The sequence below is a fragment of the Haemaphysalis longicornis genome, unplaced genomic scaffold (genome assembly GCF_048455015.1).
Source record: "Haemaphysalis longicornis isolate Haplotype H1 unplaced genomic scaffold, Haemaphysalis longicornis Haplotype H1 scaffold_2, whole genome shotgun sequence".
Lineage (NCBI taxonomy): Eukaryota > Metazoa > Arthropoda > Arachnida > Ixodida > Ixodidae > Haemaphysalis > Haemaphysalis longicornis.
This window is the reverse complement of record NW_027526295.1, coordinates 187,545,408-187,565,737: the sequence shown is the minus strand read 5'-3', so window position 1 is coordinate 187,565,737 and position 20,330 is coordinate 187,545,408. Positions and strand designations below refer to the sequence as shown.

Below are 20,330 nucleotides of genomic sequence, written 5' to 3'. Positions count from 1 at the left end.
ATGTGTCTACCAACAGAGCTACCCCAGGTTGCACAGCACACAATATGCAGAGTGAGAACTCTTTATTTACTGTAACAGTGGATGTACACAAGCCGAAGCTTACAGCTTGCTTCATTTTAACATAGATGAAGGTAAAAACAAAGGACAAAAAATTGACAGCTTATGAAGTACCGCAAAAGTGGGAATGCAACACGTGCCAGATCACTCCACCTTAATGTTAACCACCTTCAAATGGCACAAATAAATGGCAATGACAATGAATTGCAACAGAGAACGATATATATTTTTTTAACTTTCCTTCCTTTCTCTACAAAATGGCCAGGACAAAGCACTTTTTCAAAGGTAGATCAGACGAGTAAAAAGAAAATGGATGGGTGACACATCATCACACAAGGCACAAGAATGCTAAGGCAGCACGACCGTAGGAACTAATACCAAGCTTGCTTGTCTTTGCCCTCAAAAAGGGACACCCAACACAGGGAAGTAGTCCCACCACATCCCGACTACACACATCACAAAAAGCTCCGCCAAAGATGCACGAAAAAGGACGCTTACCCACACGAACTTGCACTCCTTCACATAATACCGCACAAGGACGCTCCACATAACAGGTCTAAATGCTGCCTAAAATGCACACAAGAAAAGGAAGGCCCCCACACAACCTCACTTCACTTGGCAGCAGCACACGCAAGAGTTTTTTCCCAAAAACTTTTCCTGCAGTTGGCAGCACACATCACGTAAAAACAAAACAGAAGGTCCCAAAGGCTGCAAGATCGTAGGGGCTAATAGCACACTAGCCTTTGACCTTCGTGGGAACACCACACGGGGAAGGAGGCACAACAGTTTTTTCCCACAAACTTGCACTGCAGTTGGCAGCACACATCACGTAAAAACAAAACAGAAGGTCCCAAAGGCTGCAAGATCGTAGGGGCTAATAGCACACTAGCCTTTGACCTTCGTGGGAACACCACACGTGGAAGAAGGCACAACAGTTTTTTCCCACAAACTTGCACTGCAGTTGGCAGCACACATCACGTAAAAACAAAACAGAAGGTCCCAAAGGCTGCAAGATCGTAGGGGCTAAGAGCACACTTGCCTTTGACCTTCGCGGGGACACCACACGGGAAAGGAGGCACTGGGTCATGGCATGTTTCCCAAAAGGTCACTTCCCCGCCCTCAACACACGCACTCAAATTGTACGACACCACTCCAGCCATCTTGGCGCTAGCCACCACAACCATGTTCCCCTTTTTTTTTTCTCCCGCACTCTACTTGCACAGCCCTCTGTCAGTTCTTGTCAGTCGTGCCCACACGCCTCTCCAGCGCTGCGATGGTCCGCTCCACCTGGGTGAGCTCGTCCACCATGCCATCGAGGTAGCAGCCCTGGTAGATGTCCATCTGCAGCTGCTTCCTCCGGGCACGCAAGTTCACCAGCTGCTCCTGCACGTCTGCCTCGTCCTCCCCAGGGCGGCCCCAGTAGGGCGCCCGGGGGTCAAACGACGCCAGCACCCGGGACACCTCTTCCTTCACGGGCCGCAGCGCCACCCCACTCCCAAACACGTTGAGCACCACAGGCACGTCCTCGAGCCTCACAAAGTCCAACTCGGGGGTGTGCACGTGCAGGCCAGGGACATCGAACGGGGCCATGCGGTCAAAAAGCTGCCTGTGATCCTCCCGCCTGAGCGTCTGCAAGCGCGGAAAATCCGAGTCCCGGGCAATCAACTCCCGCTGAAGCCGGCCGTGAGGCCAGTACAGCAGCTCGCACACTTCGTCTGCGCTGATGTACGGGACCTCGTTGTGATTGAGCACCCGCAGCCGGTGGCCTGTCGAGAGGTGCGCCACCATCACCGGTCGCACCAAGCAGGGCTCATCGTCTAGGGCTTCTTCCAGTGCACACATCACATCTTCCTGCAGCTGGACAACAGCAGGAGCAGCAGCCCCTTCGATGGACGCCACCTGGGTGGTGGTGGCCGAACCGGGCACACTGGACTGCGCGGCAGGGTACACAGCCATTGGCAGGGCCACACCCAGAGGAAATGCGGGGCAGCTGTGCGGGGGTGTTGTGGCCGCCGGAACCGGCAGGTGGTGCACGGGGCTAAGCGGTTGGAAGCTGGGCTGGGTCCCGTCAACTTCAACTGCACGTCCAAGCGCTCGTTGATGGAAGGGGCCGTCGAATCGGGCGACAGGATGCGTCGCTGGCTGCGCAGGCGGCTGAACTGAAGCGGACGGCACATCTGACCAGCAGGCAGCAGGCACAGCCGAAGCAGCCTCTTCAGGGGCCACGGATCGTGCGAATGCGAGGCCAGTCATCCTGGACTCAAGCTTCCCCCCCCGTTCGGCTCGAACTGCTGGTCTCGAAGAGGAGGCCTCACTTTGGGCCAGTCTCGCAGGAGGGGGTGAGGCAACCATTGCGTGCCGCCTCTCAGTTGGCCCACTAGGCGACACCAGGGCACTGCTGTTGGCCTGCTGCCAGATATTAGAGTCCTGGTCAGAAGACTGAAAATGTGCTGCCCTCATTACCATGGGGGAGGTCGTCCGTGGTGGGACAGCACCGGTTTTAACTGTGCAATCCACCAGGGATACCCTGGCCGAGGGTGGCGCTCGCCCACGCCCAAAGGTTGGCCGCACGTTTGTCGGTGCCTCCCCGCCAGCGCCCATGCCGTTCTGTACTGGCAACGCCGGTCGTGGGGGGATCTTCGGCGCTGCAAAGTTGTTTTCTACAGTGTACAGAGGCATGGCGTGGCCAGCTTCAACGACCAGGTCCTGTAAAAACACCTCCCGGGTGCGGCTGGTGTCGCAGATGGCCACGTTGAATTTATTGGCCTGGTGTGGTCCCACTAGCTTGCACATATACACGTTGTCCCCACGCACAAGGTCCATAAAAAATGCCTTGGATTTGGCTGTCCAGCCGGATGGTGCCACAGGTTCGAGGTAGGCGAGGGAAGCCCGTATTGCCTGGGTTGGCAGCTCGAAAAATTCAGACTTCAGGGCCCGGATACTTGTCCTGGCAACAGTGCCCTCTGTCCCATAGTCAACATAGAAAACCTTGCACAGGTGGGGTTCACAGCTCACCGACGTTATCACCGCCCTGTGCCAATCAGATCCTCCCTCCTTGTAAAAATACGGTGCCGCACAGGGCATCCCTTCCCAGACATCGCTCAGGGCGAATGCCTTCGACGTTCCTCCCTCATAAACACACTCCAAGTCATTCATCAGCTGCTCAAGTCTAAGCGACGTCTCCCGGCCTCTCAGCTGAATGTAGAAGTCATCGATGCTGTATGCCTGCGAGATGTACACGGGAGAATATTCTACCTCGGACAGCCCCTCCTGCGGGCGAAAGCGAGGGGTTGGGGAGCTCGCGCATGGCTGTGAGGCAGTCTGTTGGTGCACAGATGCTGAGACAGGCGCTGCGATAGGCGCTGCGATAGGCGCTGCGATAGGCGCTGCGATAGGCGCTGCGATAGGCGCTGCGATAGGCGCTGCGATAGGCGCTGCAATAGGCGCTGCAATAGGCGCTGAAACACTGGGTGCGGCTGATTGCTGGGTCCTCGGAACTGGGAACTGGAACTTCAGCCGGAACTGGTCAGCACCAGTGGGCTCATATGTAACGCCCAGCTCAGTCTCTAGGAAGACGACAAAAGATTGCGGCGTGTAGTCCCGCTTCACGCTGACCTGAGGGATTCCCGTCAGACGCTGGTACTCGCACAACAGCTCATCAAGTAGTATGCCCTGAGGGCCACTGGCGTGGATAATGGAGCACAGCGTCGCCAGCATGTCGGCACAAGACGAGGGCGCCGTCCCTGTTTGCGTGCCACGGCCCGCCATCACGTGTCAGGGGCAGAGAAGCACTCCCCCGGTGACTTCTGAAATAGACAATTTCAATATGGCATGACGAAATAAAAAAAAAAATGCCACTTTTGCCACAAAATAAGATGTTTAAACCAGCCTCTACAGATGGTATCTTAAGAGGCTCTAAATTTTTTCCTTTTGAGCTAACTTCTAGAAGTGTACCATTGATATGACAGCCTGCATTTAGGGCAAGATTCTAATATTTTCCCACACTGACTACGAAATTTGACACAGATGTCTCTCATGAGTAGGATGGACAAGTCTTGTTAAATATGCACCTGGCATGTATTTACCATTTTCCACATAATAAAATGCAGGCTTTTCTTTGTAAAAGTTTTACCGAGAATTTCAGTCGGCACTAAGGCATCTTTTTGCATGTCATGCTGCATAAAAGCTTATCCGGAGCAGCTATCCAAAAACAGACTTCATTCATGACAAGTGCCCAGCTTCTCCAGCTAGATAACAATTTTAACCCTTTCGGTCCTGGCGTCGTCATTTGATGACAACACATAATATCCTCTAGCACCTCAAAAACGAAAACGAAACTCCTAGTTTTCTGTGCGAGTGTTGTTCAATGGTTCCTCTTGCGATAGACATACCCACTGTTGAGTTTTCAAGTGGCCGGACAATACGAAACAGAAGAAGCTTCAGTGGACGCAGGGCGGGACGACAGGGCGGGTGAGGAAACGGAAATTCCGGTTTGTAAAAATTTAAATCTGTAAATACTTGGATTACCAGCTTTATATTTTTTCTGTAGTATCAGGATGCCATTGGTTTTACAGCAAAAAAGGAAAAATTTTTTACAAGAAATTGCCTGATCACCTAATTGTCAGGCTTCTAAAAATACTTGCACTATTAGCGTAATTTTTCAATTTTGTGCTGACATTCAAAGCTGTACGAAAACATGCAGCAAAACAATTTTCGCTTGAAATAAAAAATCCAGGGCTGAAAGGGTTAACGCCGCAAAAAGCAAACTGCCAGTTGCAAAGAGACGGCTGCACTTGCATTTTGACGTGCTTTATACTCCACGCCGCAAATGGTGCGTTCGCGATGTTGTACAATCACTACACAAGCTTGGAGTGGTAAGTTTAAACTCAGTTTTGTTCTGAATAGTCTGTAGGTGGTTCCGCCTTATTAATGTTACGCATAATTTATCTACAAGGTGTTTACATCATTCCTTTAAGACATACCGTGCTTGTTATATTCCATATTTACCCAAGTTTACCACGCCCTCAATTCTACCACAAACCCAATTTTGGTATCCGGTAAAAGGAAGTGCAAAAGTACTCCTCAGAGGACAAGATTTCATGGGTGTAAGAATCTTTTTACAATGCTAGTGGAGCAACACTTGCCACCCTCCAGTCACCACATATGGTGAAGCAGCAAACCCCACGTTTGGGATTTTCTTTCAGTCTCAAGTGGGGAAACTCGAAAATGCATGAAAATGTTCAGGAAGAGACTGCCACAGAGTGGCAATTTGCTATAGGTGTGGGGCATGCACGACGCGGTTAAGGTACAGGTGCCATCATAATTGGAACAAGGATTTGTGAACCGGTTTAAAGGGAGCTTTCCCTGCTAGGGAGGACTCCTTTGGGCACACACCAATGCAGTCCATATTCCAATTACTTTTGACGGCACCTGCATATGCACTGCCTTCAACAGAGCAAAGCATAGAAAAGGGCCCTTGTTATCTGCTAGTGTTTCTTTTAAGTTAGCTGCCAATGAACTTTGAGCCTGGCAGGTAAGCCCGAGCCCACCACCCACCGGAAAGATGTGGCGCATGTGCGTCTCTCACGGTTCGAAGCGGGCTTGAGCCCTTTGGAGCAGCATTGCAGCAGTGAAACAGGAATTTGAGCAGCTTTAGAGCAGTAAAAGCAAATTTCGGAGCTATTTCTTTATTCTGGCAAACACAAAAAACAAAAATTAACACTTCTGTGACCGTACCCATTTTTATCAACACTACATTGTCTATGAATACAAATTCAAATTTTGGCACTCTCCTTGCGCTTCGAGACAGCCACAGGGTTCGTACAGAATATTTGACTGAAAATTCAAGGACTTTTCAAGGATTTCAAGGATGAAAATGGGCAAAATTCAAGGAGTGTTAGCAAAATTTTATTTGCTTACAAGACTTATGAAAGCAGCGCAGTTTTCACATGGATTTTTTTTTTCCACAGAAGCTATCTCCAGCTCCTTTTCTTTAGCAGGTCGACGGAAGCTGTTTGCCTTGACTAAGTACGTGAGGTCGTTTTTCGCTTCAGCTTCTTCCGAAAAACGGTCCGCAGATTCCAGCAGGCACCTGAGAGTTTTTTGAAGCTTTGACTTCCTTTCTTGCATCTTATTGAGCTCTTGCTCGAGCTCTTTTCTCTTTGAAGTTGCCTGCCGTGACAGTGCTTGTTTCTTTTGCTCGTCTAGGTATGCAGCATACCTATGCCGGGCTTGGCGCACTGACGCCTTCAACTCTTTTGAAATTGGAACGTTCAGCAGGCCGCCATGGATTTTCACAGCCTCGCAAATAACTCGAGAAATATACGACAGCTCTGCCAAATTCTCGACCGCAACCTGCTTGTTGACGCTGAAGCCTCTTTCCACTGAGGCCTGCCCATGGCTCAGGAGGAGAAGAAGTTTCAGCACAGCCCATAACTGCGAGAAAGAAGCATCGTGCTTCAGCAGCCGCACAAAACTGTCAAGACGTTCATGATCTTTTTCATAGTTTTGTAGTTCATGCCGTTTTTCTAAGCAAAGCTGAATGTACTGTGTGCACACAATGTCTCGTTTGTGCTCAGAGAGAAGCTTGTTGTCGATTAGGCAGTTAAGCACAATTTTTACTTCCCAAGGCACGTGTCTGTCTTGGACATCTCTGTGGGGTCGAAACATGACAACCCACGAACGACAGGGTACCTCAGAGGACTTCTCTCCATGACTTTCAGGATCTTTTCACGAGGAACTTCCGGCACTCGTACCTAAACTCAATACACTTGGCGCTCGCTCGCTTTACTGCTTTTCAAAATCTTCTCAGCTGCACGTCCAACATCCACCTTTTCAAGTTCTGTGTAAACGGCAGCATCTTCAACATCAATTCGCAGCCGCTTCGTGATGCTGGTGGCTTCTGTCATTACAGAGCACTTTACGAACCTTGACAGAAGGCTCCTCAGAACACTTTCAAGTTCTTTGGCCAGCAAAAACGTCTTGGGAGAATCACTCTGAAAAACAGTCAGGAAAGGCTGCACAACCATGGCAACATTTAGGGAAAAGTTCAGTTTTGCAAGTGCAAGCTGGTCATTTAGAAAAGCACTGACATTTTCATATGCTCTGCATTTTGGCACGGGCAGCCTGCGGCCACTCACTGCTTCAGTGTATTGCTTCAGGTGCTCCCATTTGGCCAGGGCTCTTTCCAGTACGGGCACGTTCTCGATCCAACGGTGAGGTACATAAGGAAGTGGAAACACGCTGCTCCCTGTCTCTCGAATAAAATCTTCACGCCTGGCCGGTGCATCATGAAAGAGTGAGAATAAGCTGGACAAATATGTGTCAACTGGCCAGCCCGTTGCATGCATTCCAGCTTTGTAGGCATTATGCACTGTGTGAAGTCCACACGATCCAATATCCAAACACTGAACTTGAAAGTCATTTTTCATGTGCTGCTGGAACTTGTGGAAAATACTCCAGTTGACATTGGGGGCCATCCATGGAAAGCTGAACAATTTTGCTCATCGGAAAGGACGCCAGCGCTTCCGTCAAATTCTTCATGAGGTCGTCCACTGTGCTGTGGCCCATGAATGCCGATGTCACATACCTTGTTGTCACCTCAGAATTGTTCCACAGTCTCACGTGAACATCAAGTTGTTTCTTTTGCAGGTATTCTTCTGCTCCCAAATTGAGATTTTGCGGCTCCAAGATCGGTTTCGGCTGTCTCGCCCCTGATGGTGACGACCAATGCGGATGAACGTATTCGCTCAACGTTTCATCAAAAAGGACAACAAAATGGTCAGATTTCTCCATCATGTCTAAGACTTGAGAAGCGAAAAATGGGCGCAGACCATGGCACGCGACGTACGCGCATTTTTTTTCTGAACAAGTGAAGCTTCTCGCGATATCTCTATCCGGAAACATCTTTCGGAACAGCTCGGAAACTGATCCACTGGAGCTGTATGAGTAGTGTGAAGACAACTTTCATCGTCCACAAAATTTCGGCTTCAATCACGGAGTCATGCCTTCTGCAGTCTTCGTCAAGGGTCGCAGCTCAAGAGGATGTTTCCGTGTTTTCCCGCTGAGAATTCGTTTCTGTGACGTTTGCTGCTTGCAAAAAAACTTGTGACGGAAGAGCAGCCCTCACCTGCCGCAACTTTGGATCGGTGCTTGGCACTTTTCTGATGGCTCTTCAACGCCGACTCCCCCATTGTTGCAATGTCGACCGACCTCTGACATACTGCGCACTTCGCTCGATAAGGGTCGCTTGTCTCTGGCCTCACCCAGTGACGATATTCGCTGTGCTCCAGCCACGCAGACTGAAACTTGCACTTTCCGCCTGGCATCTTGTCAAAGTAAAGTTGCAGGCATTGCACACAGCACAAACACGAACTTTCGCTGAGAAATGACGCGCGAGACCGACGCACGGACAGAGCACCGACCGACCGTTGATATAACTTGCGTTGGATTGGATTTCTGGCTCGCATTTGTTGCCAGACGACGCAGGCGCTGCCGGTTTCGAAACCGAAACTTGCTGCTATTGCTCTTCTGTCAAAGCTACTTGTTTTCGCGGTCATTCCTCAGTAAACAAGTTTCTGAAATCAGTGAGACTTACGGAAATACGTCGTTCATTTGCTTTACTGAAACAAAGTCCACTAAATTTTCAAGGATTACAAGGAGCTCATTTATATTTAAGGAGTTTCAAGGGCCCTTTAATTAATGTTATCAAATTCAAGGATATTCAAGGATTTCAAGGGTCTGTGCGAAGCCTGCAGCCAGCGCCGTCTAAACGACAAAGGATGCAGTAATTAGTTTCATGTAGAGTGTTTTCTCCGCCCCGTGGGGAAGAGGGGGGGGGGGGGGGGGGATGTTTAAAGGAGCCATGAAGAGTTTCATTCAAAAGATTGTCTCGTTAGAATCATACTGACACCACTTTTAACGTAAACTTCGCTCAAATAAGCTACATAATTAGGAAAAACGGGAATGGTCATGAGACCCACCAGCTCATTTCCCGCAACAGAACCTATGATGTCACATGAGCTAAGCTCTGCGATTGGCGGAGGCTGGCAGAAGCAGACACAAATTAGGTAGAGCTTGCAAACTAGACGAACGAGCGATTTGCGCTTAAATTTAGGGCACATTCTTTACAAAGCAATAAGAATGATGGGACAAACAGTGGAAGTTACGAAAGCACATGTAAACATAGAAGTACTGATGCGTTCTGCTGCTCGTACTGCGCACAGCATGCTTGGTTTAGCTGCACAGCACTACGGGGCTTGGGGTTGTCTCAGACGACACTGGCCGATTGACGCAAGCAACGGTGTCTTACGTGACCCCATTTGTCGAGCGAGCACTGTTTCAGGGAACGAATATTTTCTCCCAGAACAAAAACAAGTCAGGTTTAAATGCGGGCAAAAACAAACCAAACGCTTGCCACGGTATGGTGGCGCCATCTAGGTTACGGAACGTAAAGAAACGCGGGAACAAACCAACACCGATGTACAGGGTGGAGACAACCTTTGAACGGTCCCGTGCCGCCGCAATTGGGCCAACGGGCTCAATGCGTTATTCTTTTCATTTCCCACGAGACCTAGCAACGCGAAACAGACAATATGATTCAAACTTCTTCAGTAAACCGCGTTGCGGCGATAATTTTAGCGCGGTTTTGACACAATGACTTGCTTCGGCGGTGAGCGAGCAACCGAAAATGGCGGCGCCAGCGTATACGTGTCTCTACCCTGTACGGCGGATGCGTGAATGAAGGTACTCTAGGCTGCAGAGCGGTCGGTTCCTGTGATGTCATTTGGGACCACGAAAACGCACGATTGAGCGGGAAAATCAAAATTTATTTTAACCTAAATTGTTTAATTTCTCAGTGAATAAAGCACCATTTGTATCCGGACAAGCGCTGGGGGCACTATAAAACACGAAATCTTTCGAATAAAACCAACTTGCATTTTCTCTTCATGGCTCCTTTAAATGTCCGCTGTTCGGTAGACGAGCTCTTGTGGTTCCGGTTATGGCGTCGCCGCCGCTCACCGATGCTATATGTGAACGGCGAATTTCGACATTCTGATGAATCTGAGCTGGAATCTGAATGATGCTAGCAGCACAGACACGGAAAACAACTTCAATTCGTCTGACTTTAGTGCAGACGGCCAATTGCGACAAACCACCCTAGAACATCAACAGGTATCCGCCCGCAAGTTCCGCTTCCTCCTCCACCAGTTTTATTGCGGGCGCAAAAAGATACAGGACGTAAACAGATCCAGCCTGTTCTAAAGGTCACTGCTCTTATCTGCAGGGTGTAGATTTCGTCTGGGCAAGACCACTTGGCGCTGGCTGCACAAAGAGTCTAGTTTTCCCCGCGAAGACTGCCTGGCGTTGACCTTGGCATAGTGCTCCGGAGTAGCGCACGGCAGTTTGTCAGAGCAGTCAATTTTGTCAGCAGCATCCATAAGTTCCAGAGCTGTCCCGGAGCTTACACTTCAATCAGTTCACTTTCACACTCAAGCTCATTGAACAGCTGCTGGGCTGTGATGAGCAACATCTCGTGGGCCCCACCGTCCCTCCTGTTGTGTACCCTAAAACTGCAGCTCAGGGTCCGCAGCACCAACCACAAAAAACTGAATACCCTAACTCCAAACTGCGCTGCAAAGTGAGGAAAGTTGAGCAGAAAACAGATGTCTAAAACCTGCAGCCAATCTGTTTCACCACGTCGAGGAACTGTGCAAAGCAGCATTGATGTTTTCCATTTTTCTTTTTGTTACTTTGTTTTGATAATTTTGATAAAATTCATTTACAAATCTGATTTTAAATTATTGGTGCTGGAAATACCTATCCCTCCATCATGTCATACCTTACACTTTAGCAATCAATCATTTTCTGGGGCAACAAAATGTTTCCTACTCAAAATTCAATCAATTTTCTGGGGCAACAAAATGTTTCCTACTCAAAATTCAATCAGTACTGAGCCAACCTTTTTTTTGTTTAACGACGAAGAAAAATATATGTTCCAAGAATGAATCAAAGCATCACAACCAAATCACCAATAAACAAGAAACATGAGATAACCAGCTTTGAATAGTAGCTACCCTTGGAACTACACTCCAGACAAGTGAAAAATAAATGTTCCTTTTATTACAACAACCTTACAGCAATGAAGAACTAAGAGAAGACCAGAGAGGCGAAATGGTCTTCCTTGCACCCGAGATTAACAGCGTACCTTTATCGTACACCTAATAAGACTAGACAAATGATAAAAAAAAACTAAGAGGAAAGAATATTTACATTAAACCTGAATACACTGTATTACCCGCACCAAAGAATAGGTGCTTATGTCTAACCAAACAATTGTGTGCAACTGCATAGTGCTTATCCATATATTGACACATGAGCTGCTTTTGCAACAGAGGGCGGGCTTTCCCCAGGGAGGATGATAAGAGCCAGGGAGTCTAGTCAGACTGAAAAACTGCCAGTACTGTTCACGGCACGTCCAGATAGATGCAGACACAAGCTCCACATCAATAACAGCCCGGTGCAACGTACTTATTGGGCAAGACAGAAGCTAGGTAGTGCAGGTGCAGGCTCAGGGGTGAGAACTGAATCAGATTTGGGAGCAGTTTTCGGAGCAGCGAAATCTCGATTCTGGAGAAAAACCTTGATTTGAGGCAGAAGAATGACATTATGTCACCTTAGGAGCCAAAAAAATCAAATTTTTGGCAACTTGGAGGGGGGGGGGTGCACTTTTTAATCTGTTTTGAACGTACATAACACTGCAACAGCTTTCTATAAAGTTTTTTCTAACAGAGTATAACAAGGTAAAAAAAAACTGCACTACCTTTTTACAAACCATATTTAAATTCTTAAACTCCACCCTTCTTAAATTCTTAAACTCCAATGATCCACCCTTCTAGGGATAAACCCCTAGAAGGGTGGATCATTTATGGAATTCCCGATGCATGAACATTTTTTTCCCCAGTGGAAACGGATAAAACAAGCACACATGCGCGTGAAAGCCGACAGTGTACGGGAGGCCAAGAGAGCTCCGAACCGGAAGTGGCAGCACTCTGCAAGAGAAAAAATTGGCCGCGTATCTGCTCCTTTCGTTGCAAATGTCGTCAAAAAACGAGTCTTTGTAGACATTTGCCAAGAAAATGCCCTTTGCTTTCCCGCTCACCTCTCATGCTGTTCCTATGCCGTCGTGCACTGAAGGTTTGCTCAAGACGATTTGAATTTACCACGTTCCACTGCTACAGGCCGGGTTCCTCGATGCCAGCGCTGCAGTACAGCGGAGACGCGCGTGAATCGAGGCGGCCGACTACAATGTTTATAGAACCGCGTGGCTGTGCTCCACGTGCGTTCCAAGCAGAACGTGGAACCTAGCTAGTGGAACCTTTCATTGGTGTTGCCGCGTGATTTTTCATATGCTGCCAGGAGGTGGTGCGGGCAACAGCAGGTGGTGCTTTTCTGCAGTAGATGTAGAATATCATTAGCTATCGAAAAATTAAGTATCCATGAATTTTTTAATAAAGGAACACTAAATATCCCTTGTGCACTAATTTAGTCTTATATTTGCGCAATGTCTTTTTCTTGTTCAACAAAGTTGACAAGTATGAACATTTAAACTGGGATTAGACGTTTACATTTGGCTGCGAGTATGTAAGACTATAGCACAATATCTATTTTACTTTGGCCGGGTGGCTGAATCGAGTCAAACAGACAGACATACAGACAGACCAAAATTTCTGGGTTTAACTATGGTGCGCACGCTTGCCAAACTGATGAAGCTTAGAAAAATCAACATGTCTGCATTTATAACACAATGATGTGAATTCGCAGCAGAAAAATAACTGCTCGCATGTCTTTTCGGTGTTGCCATCTCCTGTGCCGAATGTGTGGTAGGCAGGCCCTTAAGCCGCCTGAAGATTGCTGTATCAACTCTTTCGTTACAGCGCCTATTCAAAATTGTTCAATTTGAACGATACTTTGGGAGCGCTTTTCATAGCGTTCCAGGCGTTGCTCGTACAAGTAAAGCTGTTTGGAGTTAGATCAGAAAAATCACCTTTGTTTTCATTTTTGCAACAAAAACGTGATTTTTGACTCGTTTGAATCACCTGGGTGTGGCAAACGGGCGTGGCCATCGTGCGTCACTGAGCTACCAATGAAGAATGTATGCCACTAATTATTCTGCATCAGCGCTAGGGCATGAATGATGAATCAGCAAACGATTTTCAATCGTCAGGTTTGCACTCTGACAGTAATAATCCCAGAAATTAGCTGACAATGTCAACCAGTGCCTGTTTGCGAAGCTACTTAATGATTTTAGGAAGTTTTATTGCCTTTGCACACATTTTTAGTTGTGTTGTAGTTCTACTTACCCCAGGACCATTCGCGAACAGTTTACAAGTTTTGGTTTCGTTTCTGCATTGCGAAATTCCTATTTAGCGCTACTATCATACTTACCCGATTCTAACGTGCCCCCGATTATTCTGGCAAAAAAAAAACGAAGGAACTTGCACCGCCAATTGTAACGCGCACGGAACTTGAGCAAGAAAAACGAATGTGAGAGAAACGAGCGATTTATTTCCCGAAGCTATCTCACTCATCTCACTCCTCGTCGCTCTCCGCTGACCACATCTCGTCCTCGGTGCCGTCAAGCGCGTTCACGATGCCACACTTCTGAACGAACGTTCAACTATGGATCGTGGCCCATGCCTCGTACGCCCATCCCGTGAGCTTCTCCAAAGGCGCACGCTTCAGCCGACCGCTCGTTTTGAACGCGTGAGAGCCACTGCTGCCATTGCTGTTATCACGCGCGCAAGTGGAACGATTTGACGATTTGTGTGAACGCCGATAGAAAAGCCTAGGTGCCTGTTTCCTGCATCCAAAAAATCGTTTCTTGAGATGGCGATGGGTGGGACAAAATTTCCGCGGTTCTGGCAGTTTTGGTTTCGTATCCGACTCTAACGCGCATGCGATTTTTCGGCCTATTTTTCCGGAAAAAAAGTGCGCGTTAGAATCGGGTAATTACGGTACGCAGTTACCCAACTTCAAGGCTACCTGCCATGGCGCCTTGAGCATCCACGACTGATTCTCGAACAAAGCATGCTGCTTTTGATTTCACTGAACCCTAACCCGATTTCTGCGATAAAAACTTCAGATGAAAGTCAAAAGATCACACCCAGTCGCCAGATATCTGTTCCGATGAGGCTTCAAACCGGCCTTACACACTGCAAGCTGTTCGCCTTCCAGTTTCCTTTCCATACGGGGGTATCTCCGGGGGCCTAGTGTTGCTGCTTAGTTGAACCGTCTATTCGGACGGGGTCTCCGATTAGTTGCTGTACTGTTTCATTTCGAAAATTTTAGGTGGCGCTGCAATGGAGAAGGCTCCTTATGCAGATATTTTTTATCGCGCAACAGCTACTCGGCCGAAGTTTTCAGGGCACGATTCTGGCGCATTTTTGAAATAAAGCAGTGCAAAACTTATTGGAGACTCCGTTCAAATACAGTTCAACTACGAAGCAACACTTAGATACACCGGAGATACCTTCGTGTGGAAACGAAACTGGCAGGCAAACAGCTGGCAGTGTGTAAGGCCGGTTTGAAGCGCTCTCCTCGTCAAAACAAATATCTGGCGACTGACTGGGTGCTATCTTTTGAGTTGCATCGAAAGTTCTTATTGCAGGAGTCGGGCTAGCGCTGGGTGAAATAGGGAGCGGCATGTAGACTCAAGGCGCCATGGCAGGTGGGCTTAAAGATGGGTTACTGTGTAGTAGGCACCAAATATGAATTTTGCAATGCAGAAATGAAACTGTTAACCGTTCGCGAATGGTCCTGCGGTAAGAGAACTACGACACAACTTTGAGCAACGTGCGCAAAGGCAATAAACTGTCTGAAATCGTAAAGTAGCTTTGCAAACAGGCACTGCTTGACATTTTCAGCTTATTTCAGGGATTATTACTGTCAGATTGCAAACCTGACGATTGAAAATCGCTTGCTAATTCCCGATTCATGCCCTGATAACAAAAAAAAAAAAAAAAAAAATAAACAACGCTGATGCGGAGTAATTACCGTATTTTTGCGCGTATAACACTCCCCTGCCTATAATCTGCACCCCGATTTTCAGCCTACCAGAAAATAAAACAAATCCTTGCGTAGTGCCCACACATTTGATACAGGAAAGGCTGCACCAAAGCCATTGCTCCGGCAACACAACACCCACTATGTAGACAGAAAAAAACCTATATTAAGCATGTAGAATACACTGACTGCAAGACGAAAGTCACAATTCACTAAAAATTCAGAGTGCGCTCGTCCTTGTTTTTTTTTTTTTTTGTTCTTTTCTTTTGTATGCTTTGAGCAATTGCTGCCATAGAAGGCTTAGTGTTGCTGCGTAGGAGCTTCACGACGCAACGCGCATTGCCGTGAAGCTGCCCTATAGGAAAAAACCCCGCATATTGTCCGCACCCCTACTTTGCCACTGAAATTGTAGCATTTTTGGTGCGGGTTATACGTGTGAAAATACGGCATGAGTGGTGCGCACGCCCATTTTCCACACCCAGGTGATGCAAACGGGTCTCAAAAATCATGTTTTTGTAGCAAAAAATTAAAACAACTTTTTTTGCAAGGGCATTTTCTTAGCTAACTCCAAATAGCTTTACTTGTTCCAGCAATGCCTGGAAACGTTGTGAAAAGGTCGTTTGGGAACCACCAGGGGTGAGACAGCTGTGCATTTTGTGCAGTTTTGATACAAATTTGTTTTCCTGCGTCAGGCTGCTCCAAAAGCTTGAAAATTGCCAAAATTGTGCCAAACTGCTCTAAAACAGTTCGAGCCAAGGATTTTAACGATCGCACCAGTTTCAGTTTCACTGGGGGACAATGTTTACCGATGGCATAGATTTCAAAGTGTTTCTGTATGTAAAGGTTTAACTGATTGATTATTAAATAAAAAAAAAATGCATAAAATTGTCCCAGAGATGGTTTTTTCGAAAGTTGCTATGTTGGGTTGCGGAAGTTATATCCTGCGAGTTAAAAGACTAGTTGCCCTGTCGAAAACCATTGCGAAGTCTTTATGAAAAAATGCTTGTGTACTGAGGCGACAAACTACTTGTGTAAGTTGATGAAAAAACTGCAATTTTCGGAGCGCATATCTCCGGAATGACATTACCGGGCGCTGCCATCTTAGTGACAAGAAGATGGGAAAACGTGGCCTTCGGGCGAAGCAGTTGCTCGTGGTTCAGGCAGAGTGCTCTTCGCAGATTTCTACCGTGGTTTTGGTTATGGGCCTGGTTGGGGTTACATTTAGTCTTTTGATCTGTTGTGGGAAGTTGCGAGACTCGAAAGACGGGAGTTCATCAAAAACATGGTGTCCGCGAATTCACCATGTTTCGGCCTTGAGTGTGAGGCACGGTGCGTGCTTGAAGTGAAATTTCGGACTCGTTGCGGTGTTATAAAAAGCTGTGGGGATAAGTGACTGGTAAAAAGCGCAAAGGCTCATGTGTGCATTGTTTTAAAGACGATAGTCTTTCTTGGGCTACTTAATGGGTGCAGGAGTCTGCTGTTTCCCCCCAGATACACCACCGAAAGGTCACAAGCGCCAGTGTGTGTTTGGTTCAGCATTCAGGTCCCTGGCAAGGCACATATGAACCGGATTAAAACACTTCAGCGGCTACCAAATAGAGGTGGCCATGGAGAGTTGATCAGGCTTGTGAAGCATCTGGCGGGGCAGTGAGTTGTAGTTAGTGCACCAGCTGGATTGCGTGTGTTTCGTGGAGTGATTGCGTGTGCACACACTGCTTACAAGTCTCTACAAGATTACCAGGGCAGAGAATCGTCCACAACATAGAAGCCCTCACCAGCCTGATGTGGAAACCTGCGATCCAGACTCTGTACGCAAAAGCGCTCCCAGACCCGTGCAGCTACTCGATGACGATGCAGCTTGCGCTGTCTTGCGCATTAGGGTGGCAACAGTAAGAGGGTTCGTTTGCCCCTCAGGCAATAGCGCCACCAGCGCGCTTCGACAACGGCGTTCAGCGGCTGGTTTTTAATACTTTCATGACAGCGCCTATTCCCGTCGATAGTATGCTATCGATGAATACAAGTCCAAATTTTGGTGCACTCCGAGCGCTTCTGGACCGCTAACACCACCCAAACGGTAACGGAGGAAGTACTTTATCAGTTTCGCTTTAGAGTTTCGTTTTTGCACCACGAAGGTCATTATTACACGTCCTTCGCCGGCAGGGAGACGAGCTCACGTGGTTGGTTATGGCGTCGCCGCCTCTCGCCGATGCTGCGCACGGGCAATGAATTTAGACGTATTCCGATCCAATGTTCTCTGTGCATGATGGCAGCAGCAGACTCGGACTTTAGTACGGACAGCTAAAGTGCATCAAATCGCCCCGGACCATCACCAGGTGTGCGCCGGTGAATTCGCTTTCTTCTCCGGTCGCTATCGCGGGCGCGCAATGTTGTAAACAGATCCGGCCCTGCTCTAAAGGCCACAGCTCTTAGCAGGGTGTCGACTTCGTTCGGGCAAGACCTGTTGGCACCGGCTGCACACAGTAGTTTTGTCTACAAAGATGGACCAGTAGCAGTAGTAGAAAACTTTATTATAAAGTCAGACTATTTAGCCCTCAGAGGGTGGTGCCCTTAGTCCAGGGCCCCATTTGCTGCTGCGTTCCGTCTTACCAGAGTTGACCTTGGCATAGCGCTCCAAAGCAGTTGAACCACTCATAGTTGCAGTATTATTCTACAAGAGTCTCATGTTCTAAGGGTATATTTCAAATTGTCTTTATGTCTGCCATGTGAGAGGTAGCACTGATGTTATGATTTTTTTTTTTTGGCACTTCGTATTCAATTTTTTTTTAAATAAAATTCCTAATGCACGTTTGAAATTATTACTGTTGGAAAGCCCCATTCTTCCTCTATCATATCATAACCTACTCAACGCCGCCTGTATTAACATTGCCTGACGCGTCGCGCGCTTTTCAATGGGAAGGGTAGGGACGCTTAGTTCAGGCACTGATCCGCTATGTGGCGCGTGCCGGCGGACATCTCGCTTTACGTCACTGCTCGCGAGTTGCGAATGCTGCACCCACTTCTACGACGTGTGTCTGTCAGCTTGCATGTTGGGCTTCAAGGGCCGTTTTCACTTACACCTTAGCCGCGACGGGGCGCTTGTTCTGTGGCGCACTGGGATCTCGTTCAACGTGTCGCTCGCTTTATACTTGCTGCATTTTTCCAAAGATAAAGACGGAGGCGGACTGAAATAGTGTAAGAACATACTGATTGTCGGGTAGACATATAGCTAACAGAAAAACAATATTTTCGGATGGGGCAGCCATTATTTTACTGATATTTTTCTTTCTGGAGTATTTAAAGAAGAAAAAATTGCGTGCACGTTTTTTTGTTCAGGCGCTCACTTCTACGTTTACTTTCCAATAATACCACGTGCTTGTAAACTTCAGAAAATTATAGGAAACAAAAGGATAAGCAGCTGAGATCCCGCCACGCTGTCCGGGCGCTTCTACAGTACAGTTTTCAATTTTAGAAGTGCGTACCGATGCGGAGTGCGAACAGCGGGGTTAAAACAATACCTAAATGCGGAGGGGATAGAGGTGGGATGCACCACTCAGAAAATTTGAGGGCCTGTGATCAGAGTAGATAAGCGCGCAAAGCCGGCATCAGCCTGCGGCAGCACAAGGGATTGTGCTTCGTGACAAAGGAAGTTTTATCAGTGACAGACCAAGACAGACAGGCATGGTGAAAAACAAGGCGCAGGAGCGCCGCCTCGGGAACGCTAAACAAACTTTCCACTATTTTGCATAGTTTCCGAGAAGCGGCGCTGGCTGGCGGACACGAAAGCACGCTGGAAGGCTACGGAGCGGGGAAGGGTAGGAGAGAGCAACAGGAGAGTGCCTGTTTGGCCATTTTTCACTCACGCATTAGGCAATGTTTATACAGGCGGCGTTGACCTACTACACTTTAGCATCCATCATTTTCTGTGACATGAAAAATATTTCCCGGACTACCCAAAAACAACCGGTATGCACTAGTGTTTCTATAATGGTATTTATGTAAATAACTTTTGTACTTACAGACTTCATTTTTGCGGTATTACTCTATAAGGCCCTTATGTTCGAATTGTAAACCGTTTTCTTGTGTATAACCCGCGCCAAAAATGTGAAATTTTGAGTGGCAAAGTAGTGGTGCGGATTATATGTGCAGATTTTCCTTTAGTGCAGCTCCACAGCAATGCGCGTTGCGCTGTGAAGCTCCTATGCAGTAACACTGACTAAGCCTTCAATGGCAGCGATTGCGCGCAAAACATACAAGGACAAGGAAGAAAAAAAAAGCAAGGATGAGCGCACTTTACAACTGAATTTTATTAGAGAGTTGAGACTTTCACCTTGCAGTCAGTATTCTACTTGATAAAATGTGCGACCAATACACGAAAATTTTATTATTTTTTTTTCTGACGGGCCGAAAGTGGAGGTGCAGATTATATGCAGGGGTGGGTTATACGCGCAAAAATAATGTTTTTAAAAATTTTTTTTTTATGTGTATCCTGTGCAAAGGGGCATTGCTGTTTTTATCATTGTTTTTCTTCATCATTTCTTGGTTTTGATAATTTTGTAATAAAATTTGTAATAAATCCGATTGAAATTATTACTTGGAAAGCCCCGTTCTTTATCATTTCTCATCTTACACTTCAGCACCACTGTAGCGATAAAAAAAAAATTTCCTGGAACACCCAAAAAACAGATTTTTCCGCGGTCACGAAAGTGGCAACAAAACCTAGCCACGAAACCTGCAACCACACGATGTCTTTCAATGCTGTCATAACCCACAATGCATTGCAGAGTCGGGCGTAGAACCACTGCGGACACGGCTTACATTCCCCTCCCCCCATATTCCCTGTGCGCACACTCACCACAATTGTAATATAAGCAATGTTTTCTACGTTTAGCTCTACCAATTTCATCATTTAGTTTGTTCTCACAAACAATAATTGCTGTTGTCGTTCAAGGGCAACAGCTTCCATAACAGCACAATGTTGAAACGAGCCACGGTGATGCAGCAGCTACCAGCACAATGTTGAAACGAGCCACGGTGATGCAGCAGCTACGCCTGTACACCACACATTTCACTTCTGACACCTTTCCCAACACCTTGCAAGGCCACAGCTGGCAGCAGCAGTGGCCTCACATTTTTATTGCTTCGAACGGAGTTGAAAAGAGTTCACTGCAGGAGTGCATGCAGTCTTGTTGCGCTCACACTGTGTTGCACAC

The 20,330-nt window shown here is 47.3% G+C and overlaps 1 protein-coding gene and 1 pseudogene across 5 annotated transcripts in view; both read right to left on the bottom strand.

Moving 5' to 3' along the window:
• Positions 1–45: 45 nt before the first annotated feature.
• Positions 46–20,330, bottom strand: part of LOC144169649 (uncharacterized) — an 82,684-nt gene continuing 62,399 nt past the window's right edge. For 4 of the 5 annotated variants that reach the window (XM_077698913.1, XM_077698912.1, XM_077698915.1 and 1 more), the window contains one exon: positions 46–3,863. In XM_077698913.1, coding sequence (XP_077555039.1) covers positions 1,288–3,825 — 2,538 coding nt within the window. In that variant the 5' untranslated portion in view covers positions 3,826–3,863 and the 3' untranslated portion in view covers positions 46–1,287. Of the gene's footprint in view, positions 3,864–12,239; positions 12,319–20,330 lie in introns of those variants that run through there. The other variant, XR_013322491.1, reaches the window with a different exon arrangement.
• Positions 5,467–8,629, bottom strand: LOC144169650 (uncharacterized; annotated as a pseudogene).